Raw genomic sequence first — 10,498 nt, forward strand, 5'->3', positions numbered from 1 at the left:
AAAATAAAAAAACAATTTAAAAAATAATAACAATCATACTCTCAAACAAATCCAAAATAGATTAGCTGGCTATTAGGCTAGCTTAATAAACTTTGATGCTGGTAAGATTTGAGGACTCCAAATTATTATAACTAATGCTTAAAATATTAAATAACAAATAATACTAAAAAAAGCAATATTTTTATTTGGGGCTTTTTCTCATTTGCTATTATATTTTTATGAGATTTTTATTTTAAAAAAAAATCCATACAAAATACCAATGAAGTGTGCTGATACTGATACACACAAAGTTAAATACAGAAATAACATGAATCATAATTCGAGGGTTTAAGATTGACTTTTCGAGTGTAAATGTAAAACACCAAAAGTTGCTAGTAAAATATGATTGGACCACGTGTTACGCGTGCATTCACGCTCTAGTCAATTAAGCTTCATGAAATTGTTTGTGTGTGTGTACCCACACTCCCTTTTAAATATACCTGCAAAAACTTAAAGACACGAAATTTGTTTGTAGCCCACATTCTTCCAATTTCTCCTGGGTGTCTCCTCCTGGCTGGCGTTATGGGCGAAACTGAGAGGGTGATGTGATGGTCGCCGTGAATATCTGGCCGTGGAGGAGTTGCTGCCGTTTTCTGATGGTGTAGGGCTCGTCGTTGCTACTGGTGGGGCAGAGAGGTTCTTGTCGTTAGTGGTGACCGAGAGTGGACTCCAGACTTTGCTATTATTGTGGCCGAGTCTGCGGTGAGAGAAACACCATGAAGAGGTGGAGATTGGGCAAGTAGGAAGCCAGTAGAGAATGGTGGTCGATCGACGGTGACTGTCAGAGATGGTGGCTGGTATATATGGTAAGGGGGTTGAAGATGGTGATTTATGGCCGTGGGTATGGTTCGGAGAAGAAGATGAAGGCCGGAATGGGTTGACTTTGGTGGGTTTTTCTTGGGCCTATTACAGGTTGTGTGGAAAAGGACCTGTGTGAAGAGACGCAGGCTGCTGTGGAGAATGAGGGTTTATGAGGGGAAGGTTGAAGAGGAGGGGGAAGGTTGCCTCATGAATTAATTAGAGACTAAATCGAATTAATTTGATAAAATTATTGGACCAAATTGGGCTGGATTGAACTAATTGTAAACAAAAAGTACTGAAACGAAGTTCAACCAGCCTCTCGAATATTTTCTCCTTTTCATTACAGTTATTGACTTTTAAATTTCGTTCAATGAGAGCCTTATCTTTGATTTCTTAAAATTAATCCTTAAATTGATCTTTTTCAATTTAATCTTTTTTTTTTTAGTCTGTCTTTTTCAAATTCCTGTAATTTCAAAAGAATTACATTTTTCTTTTCAATTGTGTTTATAATTGAATCAATTTGGATCTCCAAATTTTACCTTCTTGTTGTAAATTCATTATTGGTTCCTAAAATTATGCAATTTTAACCAATTTAACTTTTAATTTTGATTTTCTTCTTCAATTAACCCCTCAATTGATTCCTAACTTGACTATTTATTTTAAACTCAACATTGCACTTTCAATTTCTTTCAATCTTATTCAAATTAAATCAAATTAAGTTAATTTTTCAATTTCATTTTCAATTGAAACCACCAAAGAAATTCTCAAACTCAATTTTTTGCATTTGATTCTCTATTATTTGCCTAATTTCATCCTCAACTATATTTTTTTTATTTTTGCATTTTTTTTGTTTTTTTAATGATTTTCAAGATTTTTTAATACATAAAAATTAAATAAAAATAATTAAATAACTAAATTTACTGAAAAAATATATTTTTTGTGTTTTTTTTTAATATATACAAAAATAAAAAGTAAAAAAATCAAGTTATAACAAAGTCCATACATGATAAGGGTATAATTAAGCATACCAATAACATATACAAACATAGTTTAAACTATGTTAATCTAGTAGTGTGCTACAAGTCAAAACATCAATATAAAAATAGAAGGGGAAAGAAAATATGTTTGTGCTGCTACATTTCCAAGCAAAAAAACCTCTGTTAGGTATAACAGTATAATAAATATGTATGATGGTTTATTATACAGGCCAGCATCACCCCCAAATAATAACAAATATTATATTAAATTATGTACTATAGACTAACATTGTTTTATTAGAGTAAGTATTTTATTTTTATAACTCAACAGTCTAAATCAAATTAATAATTAAAAAATCACAAAATAACAAACAAAAAGTAAGGATATAGGGTTTGAAAAGTTAGCTCTAGACTTTAAGTTTATATAATGCTAATCATCTATCATAGGATATATCCATCCAACAACTTATCTAGTCTCCAACATATCTCTTTGGATCTCATGTTCTAAACTAATTATAGTAAAGATATGTTTTGGGTTGGGGTTTTCCTTTCAATCACATAATAGTCTAGCATCTACGTCACAATACACCATAGTAAACTTTATATGATTACATTGGATTATCCTCATTTAATTTATTGTCTTAATTCACCTAATTTGATGTGATTCAAGATATAGTTCTAATGGTAAATTTAAATTTTCAGAAATAAATTTAACTATAATATTTTGCGCTATCAATAATTAAATCAAATAAAGTTTCTCAAACTTTAAGATTACAAATCTAAAACGTAAAGAAAACTTTATTTCATATATTTTGAAATTCAATAATTATATTATGAAAGTAAAATATCAACTGTTTATATTGTTGATAAACTGACTTATATATATATTTTTTAAAGAAGAGCTCATAAATTGTTTTTTAAAAAAACTGTTTAATATTTCAAAGTCAGAAATCTTTATGTTTTCATCCTTAAAGAAAACTTTCCCAAATTATTCTGGATTTCGCTAGAACAAGGTCCCGCCTAGCTCCAAGATGATTATATTGTCTTTTGACATTACTGTTTTGAAGTAAGCTTGATATAGGTTTTTTTTTTTGGGTAAATGAAAACACATCATTTTTTAAAGGAGGAGGTACAGAAGCCATCATTTCGAACATTTTTTGAAGAAACAGCATTAAGATGGAGAGGACGGCCATTCTGAGTTTTCCTCAGAGTAGTAGATATTTTCTTCAAGATGCAAATCTTATTAAGTCATACCCAGCAATGTAATGTTCTATAAAATTTTACAATGATAAAATATATTAATATCTAATAGAAAAGTAAACATGTTCTGAACTCTATCGGCCGTTAAGATCAGAAATCGTCACATTGTTAATGGAATTTATCTTTTGGTTGTGTGTAATGGACTCTGTATCCAAGGAACTCTGCCTTTCAACAAATGCTGGTTTCTTTGGAGGAGGAAGATCCACAATTTCACTATTTAGCATGGAACTGATGGTAGACACTGCCGGTCTGTCTTTCGCCACTTCTTGCACACACAACAGACCAATCTGTATGCATCGGAATATCTCCACCTGAAAACATGGATCTGATATTGCAGGATCGACCAGAGCTGTAATGTCACCTTCATTCCACAGTTTCCAAGCCTGAAAATATAAAAATCCATCCATGTAAGAGTTTGCAAGTTTAATAGTATCAGAAATTGAAAGGCGGCCAGACATACAAATCCTATAAGACTCAAAGAATGCTCATTGTCATAAAAACTAGAGTTCTTTCTTCCGCTTACGATCTCCAGCAACAACACTCCAAAGCTAAATACATCTGATTTCTCTGAAAATCTTCCTTTCATTAAATATTCAGGGGACATATAGCCACTGCATGAGGATCACAGATTTCTGAGCTCAAAGTTGCAAAACGGTAATAGGAGTTAAAATGAAAATAAATAAATATATACTTACTAGGTTCCAACGACCCTGGTAGTATTCACTTGATCTTCATTTCCACAAAAAATCCTGGCCATTCCAAAGTCTGAAATTTTGGGATTCAGCTCGTGGTCCAATAAGATGTTACCTGGCTTCAGATCTCTATGAATAATTCTTAGTCTAGAATCTCTGTGAAGGTAAAGAAGGCCTCGACAAATCCCGTTAATAATGTCGAAGCGTCTTTCCCAATGTAGTTGTCCTTTCCTGAGTGAATCTAAGCATATTGTATCCGGAAAAAATCATCAGAAAACAAGGGCAAAGGAAAATGAGTCAAGAAAAGTAGTAGCTAAACAAAAGAGGGCAGTTGCTCTAACCAAAGAGAACTGCATCCAAGCTTTTATTCGGCAGGTACTCATAAACCAACATCATCTCTTCTCCTTCAACACAGCAACCAAGAAGCCTCACAAGATTCCTGTGTTGGAGTTTAGAAATCACCACGACTTCATTCATAAACTCTTCGAGCCCTTGACCAGATGTTTTAGAAAGTCTTTTAACAGCTATTTCCTGCCCATCTGGCAATTTTCCCTACAATGTCACATCAAACCAATAAATACCTATTTGCTCTAAATAACTATAAAGCACCTTTAGTTCCAGAAGAATTACCCTGTATACTGCACCAAAGCCGCCCTGCCCAAGCTTCTTGGATATGTCAAAGTTGTTTGTAGCAGTTTCAAGAATTTTTAATTTGAAGAGTGGTTCAAGTTTAACTTCCTTGACGTTTTCGGGCGAGTTTCCATCAAAAACTGTTCCTTGTGCTTCTCTCGTTCTGAACGATAAGGTCTCCTCACTTATCAACTTCCTTTCTGGATTCAAGTGGAAGTATCGTTATTATTTGTGAATGGTGTTTTTCTTTACTTGTTAAAATTGTAAAGTTTAGAAGTCCAGTAAGCTAATAAGACGTAGCATATCACCTCTATGTGTACCCATCCACTTCCAAGAAAGAAACACACAGATGCAGATAGCTATGGCTCCTACAATCACCGACATACTGATGATTACTTTCATGTTTCTCTTGTTATCTGCAACTAAAAAATTGTAATGATGGTTATTTGGCAAAAATGTAAAGGAAATACGAAAAAACTTATCAATGTTTCCTTATACAGATACATAAGTTTTTGTATGTACACTAGTTATGCACACCTGAAAAACGTAACACTAGTGAAGGAAAATTAAAAAATATTGTAACAATTACCAAGTTCTGTATACGCCAGGCGAATGTTGAGATCTGTCCCTCCTTCAGAGAACTTTTGTATATCAATCAAGTTTCCTGTCCATGCCATACAGCCAAAACCGTTATAATATGAATAAGCGACACAGGAACAATTCCTCAAGCACTCATCTTTACATTCTTGTTCGGAGGACGGATTTAACCAGTACTCGGCAAAGGTTGGCACCTTCATCATCTCTAGCTTCATAAATCCATCTTCTTTTCCCGCTTCACTACCATTGTGTATTCTATCACACTGCAACGATGTCGCCCTAACACAACCGCTAGTCCAAATTCCTTTGTTCCATTCATCTTGATTTTTTGCTACAAACCCTTCTAAACATGTGCAGATGGGTGAGCTCTGTGCATCGCAGCTTCCAAATGGTCCGCACTTGCCATAAATATCACACTCTGTTGATGGAGCTTCCCAGTCATCATACGTCCAACCTCCCTTCCCATAATCCCAGTATTGTTCTGTAAATTTTCCATGTGAAGTCAAAACATACGTGGATCGGAAAGCTGGGTCTACAATTAAACTCAGAGTGAAAGTGCCATCTCCTTCATCTTTTAGACTAAATCCACTTAGATACACAGAAATAGACATTTCTGGTACTCCAATAAAGTTCTGGCCAACCCATGGACCGCTACGCCAAAATGGATGACCGTTGTACCAGATGAAGAGCTCAGGAATTCCTAATGGATTGACACCAGCAGAGAAGTTTCCAACTGAAGGATCAGATGAGCTTCTCCATGACGTTAACGGTGTCTTGTTCCCAGTTCTTGCGTTAGCACTAAGTCTCATCTTTGGTATGTAAGTATCCGTAGGCTGCTGGAAACTTTGCCATACAAGGTTTCCATTCGGTCCAGCTTTCATGACAAGGTTTCCATCATCAGTAAGCTGTGCAGTTGATTGATTGAACCCAATTGAAACATTGGATGACCACAGAACCTCTCCCTGACCATTCAAAACCACAAGATTTCCATCTTCAGATATTGTCATCGTCCCAGAAGAATCGTTGATTGGCTTGTTTCTGTTAGCCACCCATAGTACTTGAGTTTCTGCTGATATATTACTGTACCATATTCCGACAGATCGATATGTTGAGTTAACTGGGCTGAAAAATCCCAGTTCGAACATATTGCCGGCAGAGACTATAGCTTCTGGATCTTTGATGGGTTGAGAAGGAGTAATGGTATCTCCTGCATCACCATAAAACGAACTGGAACATGATAGAAACAGAAGAAGAGCTACTGCAACTTTGCAGTTTCCAAGTGCCATAACTTGTTGATGAGAATGGAAGACCAATAAATGGCTAAATGACTGTTCAGAGAAAGAATGCCACGAAGAAGAATCTCTCTTCCTATACTTTTAATTCCAATCATGAAGTTATTTTTCAAATATAAACTAAGTTTAGCAGTTAGAAATTCTTATGTTTTCTGTAAATTTCCATCTACAAACAATGTTTAACCAAACTGTTATATTACATAAGCAGGGTTATGTTTTACTCTGAGATTTTGACCGTCTTGTGCTAAAATAGTTATATTTCATCAAGATGAAACTGGTCCCCTAACTTGTGAGATCGATAAAAAAAAAAAAATTTATTGAATATTATCACAATACATACGCGTGCGGTCTTTTGCAATTAGAATCTTGCAGTCCAAAAAAAAGGGGGGTGTTTATATTAAGCATTTTCTATGATATTTTAGGTTTACTTTTTGAAATCATCAAATCACTACCAGAAAATCGCTAAATACCAACGGACATACCGACGGAATTTTTTCTGTCGGTATTTTTCGGCCGAAATCACCGACGGAAAATATTCGTCGGTAATTCGGTCGGTCATTGCCGACCGAATTACCGACCGAAAATTCAGAATTAATGAAAAAAGGGCGGGCAGTGGCGCGGAGGTTTTGGCGGGTGATGTTTCCGACGGAATCACCGACGGAATTAAAAACTGGGGCCCGTACGCGTGATGGGACCTATTCACCGTCAAAAAATACCGACGGAATCACCGACGGATTTGAAATGCCAGATCCGTACCGGTGATGTGACGGGTGCACCGTTAAAAATACCGACGGAATCACCGAGGGATTTGAATAGCAGGTCCGTGCGGTGACGTGTCGATTGCCCGTTAGAATTGCCGACGGTCTTGCCGACGGGCTTTATTCCGTCGGTAAGTCCGTCGGCAAAAGTGAATATATGGCTCCTCTGCCGACACTCTCTCCCCCATTTCTCCTTCTTCTTCCTAATCCTAACCCTCCCCATCTGCAAAATAACCAGCCCCCCCTCGCCCCAAAACAAGAATTTTGCTCATCTCAGCACAACAAGTTGTATTTGTTTTGTGGTCACAGCATCCGTGTTCTGATTTACCGACGGATTTTATCATTTTTTGTAAGTAATTCTATCTTTTAAAATTTTAACATTTAAATGTTAATTTTATTGTTTTTTTAGTATATGTATTATTTTTTTTTAGTAGATGTACATGTTTTATTGTTATTTCTCAAACAAACTTGTAGTATATGAATGTATAATTTTATACTTGTTATGGTTTGTTTTAGATTTTGTAAGATTGTATTTGTTTGAAAATTGTTAAAATTTAATTTGTAGAATTACCGAATTACATGTTGTGTTTTGAAATAATTAAGAGCTTGCTTAATTAATGGGTCCTTTTTATAGAGGTTCGATAGAAGTCATGGATGATCGTTCATGGATGTATCTAGATTCACCCCAAGGATTGCGGAGGATGGATTATTGTAACGGGGTTCAGGGTTTTATTAATTTCGCAACATCTATTCCCAGAAATTTTACTGGAGGCGGTATTAGGTGTCCATGCAGGAAGTGTCAAAATAAAAAGTATCTGCATCCAGATGTTGTAATGATGCATCTTCTACACAAAGGGTTTGTGGAGGATTACGAGTGTTGGTATGCACATGGAGAGGTATTTGTTAGTAATAGGAGAATGGGAGAAACGGTGGTTGGGTCAACTTCTAGTGCTAGCAACGTGCATGAAGCGGCAAATGACAACACTAATCCTTACAGAAACATGGTTATGGATGCAATGAGAATGAATCAAGATAATGTCAATCAATGTCCAATCGTAGAAGAAGAACCTAATGCAGAGGCAGCTAGGTTTTTTGATTTGTTGAAAGATTCTGACGAACCATTATGGGATGGCTGCACAAACCACAGTAAATTATCGGCTGTGGCACAGGTGTTCACCATCAAGTCAGATCACGGGTTGAGTGAGGCCGGGTATGACAAAAATTATTGATTGGGCAAGAAGCATTTTACCAGAAGGGAACAGGCTCAAAGAGAACTTCTATGCTGCGAAGTCCATGATGAAACCCCTCGGTTTAGGATACCAGAAAATTGACATGTGCCCTAACTTCTGCATGTTATACTACCTTGAAAATGCTGTGATGACCGAGTGCATGACATGCGGGCATTCCCGTTACAAACCCAGAACTGGCAGGGGGGAAGACTCTAGTGGCATATAAAAAACTTAGATATTTCCCGATCACACCTAGACTGCAGAGGTTATTTATGTCACCAAGGACTGCTGAGCACATGACATGGCACCAAACACACGATGTCGTTGATGGTGTGATGGTGCATCCTTCTGATGGCGAAGCGTGGAAACGCTTTAACAGTGTTCATCCTGACTTTTCTGCTGAATCAAGGAATGTTCGACTTGGGTTGTGTACAGACGGGTTCAACCCATTTGGGTCATTTGCTGCTCCCTATTCTTGTTGGCCGGTCATTCTCACAATTTATAACTTGCCACCGGGAATGTGTATGAGGCCGGAGTTCATGTTTCTATCTACTGTCATACCCGGTCCAAGCAGCCCGGGGCGGAATATAGATGTTTGTCTTCGACCGTTGATAGATGAGCTGGCGCAGTTGTGGTCCTCCGGATCTCTGACTTATGATATATCTAGGAAACAAAATTTCCTTATGAGGGCGGCTTTGATGTGGACTATCAGTGATTTTCCAGCTTATGGAATGCTTTCTGGTTGGAGCACGTATGGGAAACTCGCATGTCCATACTGCATGGAAAACAACAAGGCATTCACGCTAGCAAACGGAGGTAAAGCTTCTTTTTTTGACTGTCACCGTCGCTTCTTGCCACTTAATCACAGGTTCAGAAAGAACAGAAAAGATTTCTTTGTTGGTAGAGTTGAAAAAGATGTTGCATCCCCGCGTCTTTCTGGTGAAGAATTGCATCATGTTGTATCAGAGTACGGTGACATTGTGTTTGGCCTTCAATCAGGTAAGCAAAAGTTTCCTGGTTTTGGTTTGACCCATAATTGGGTAAAGCGAAGTATCTTTTGGGAGCTTCCGTATTGGAAGACTAATCTTCTCTGCCATAACCTTGACGTCATGCACATCGAAAAGAACGTGTTTGAGAATATTTTCAACACCGTCATGGATGTGAAGGGGAAGACAAAGGACAACATGAAGGCTAGATTGGATATAGCTTTATACTGTAACCGAAAAAATATGGAGTTGGTTTATGACGAGTCACGGGTTGCAAAACCAAGGGCAAGCTTCGTGTTAGAGAAAAACGCACAACTGCTAGTCTACAAATGGCTTAAGAGTCTGCGTTTCCCGGATGGACATGCATCGAACATATCAAGGCTTGTTAACATAGAGGACTGCAGATTGTATGGAATGAAGAGCCATGACTGCCACGTGTTTATGCAAACACTCATCCCATTAGCTTTTCGTGATTTGTTGCCAAAGGGAATATAGGATGCACTAACGGAGATCAGTCATTTCTTCAGAGATATATGCTCCAGCAAGATGAATGTTGAGCACATTGAGATGCTTCAAACGAATATCATCGAGACACTATGCAAACTTGAGATGATATTCCCTCCTTCATTTTTTGACTCAATGGAGCATCTCCCTATACATCTACCGTTCGAGGCAAAAGCTGGAGGACCGGTCCAGTATAGATGGATGTACCCATTCGAACGGTGAGATATTACAGTTGCAATGGAATTCATATCTTAAAGTATTTTCTATGTTTTTTCTTATTTGAAAATACTTGAATTGTACTTCAATGCAGGTACTTGTTTAATCTAAAAAAAAAGGTTAAGAACAAGGCGCATGTTGAGGCTTCGATATCTGAGGCCTATATTGTTGAAGAGATATCAACATTTATCTCGTACTATTTCGAACCTCATATGAGAACAAGAATCAATCGCGTTCCACGGCATGACGATGGCGGTGAAGTGCCTTCCAGTGGGAACTTGTCAATATTCTCCAATACTGGACGACCCACACCTAAAAATGCCGTAAGAGGAAGATATTTGTCGGAAATAGAATTCAAACAAGCACACAACTATGTTCTATTTAACTGTGATGAGCTGAGACCATTTATTCAGTAAGTCTATATATGTGTAATAGTAATTAAACTTTGTCAGTAATATACTGTTAATTATATATTGTAATATCATACACTCATTATCACTTGCAGGCAACATCGACA

The 10,498-nt window shown here is 37.0% G+C and overlaps 1 protein-coding gene across 2 annotated transcripts; it reads right to left on the bottom strand.

The window, feature by feature from the left end:
- Positions 1–3,077: 3,077 nt before the first annotated feature.
- On the bottom strand, positions 3,078–6,348 carry LOC118031514 (G-type lectin S-receptor-like serine/threonine-protein kinase At1g11300). Of its 2 annotated transcripts, none has more exons than XM_035035946.2 (7): positions 4,989–6,348; positions 4,708–4,815; positions 4,400–4,599; positions 4,111–4,321; positions 3,773–4,010; positions 3,538–3,688; positions 3,078–3,460 (listed from the first exon to the last, which is right to left on the bottom strand). In XM_035035946.2, the coding sequence occupies exons 1-7, from the start codon at positions 6,280–6,282 to the stop codon at positions 3,152–3,154; spliced, it is 2,511 nt and encodes an 836-aa protein (XP_034891837.1). In that variant the 5' UTR covers positions 6,283–6,348; the 3' UTR covers positions 3,078–3,151. The 2 variants fall into 2 exon arrangements, with proteins under 2 accessions (XP_034891837.1, XP_034891836.1); XM_035035945.2 differs by having other exon boundaries at positions 4,708–4,821; positions 4,989–6,347.
- Positions 6,349–10,498: the final 4,150 nt, after the last annotated feature.

This window comes from Populus alba, chromosome 11 (genome assembly GCF_005239225.2).
Source record: "Populus alba chromosome 11, ASM523922v2, whole genome shotgun sequence".
In the NCBI taxonomy this organism is placed as follows: domain Eukaryota; kingdom Viridiplantae; phylum Streptophyta; class Magnoliopsida; order Malpighiales; family Salicaceae; genus Populus; species Populus alba.

Excerpts from the sequence above, each read along its gene's own strand:
- LOC118031514 (XM_035035945.2), bottom strand. The coding sequence starts at position 6,282 with ATGGCACTTGGAAACTGCAAAGTTGCAGTAGCTCTTCTTCTGTTTCTA. Across the intron at positions 3,689-3,772 it reads ACCAGGGTCGTTGGAACCTA|TGGCTATATGTCCCCTGAAT; the intron begins GTAAGTATATAT and ends ATCCTCATGCAG. Across the intron at positions 3,461-3,537 it reads CTTTGAGTCTTATAGGATTT|GCTTGGAAACTGTGGAATGA; the intron begins GTATGTCTGGCC and ends TTATATTTTCAG.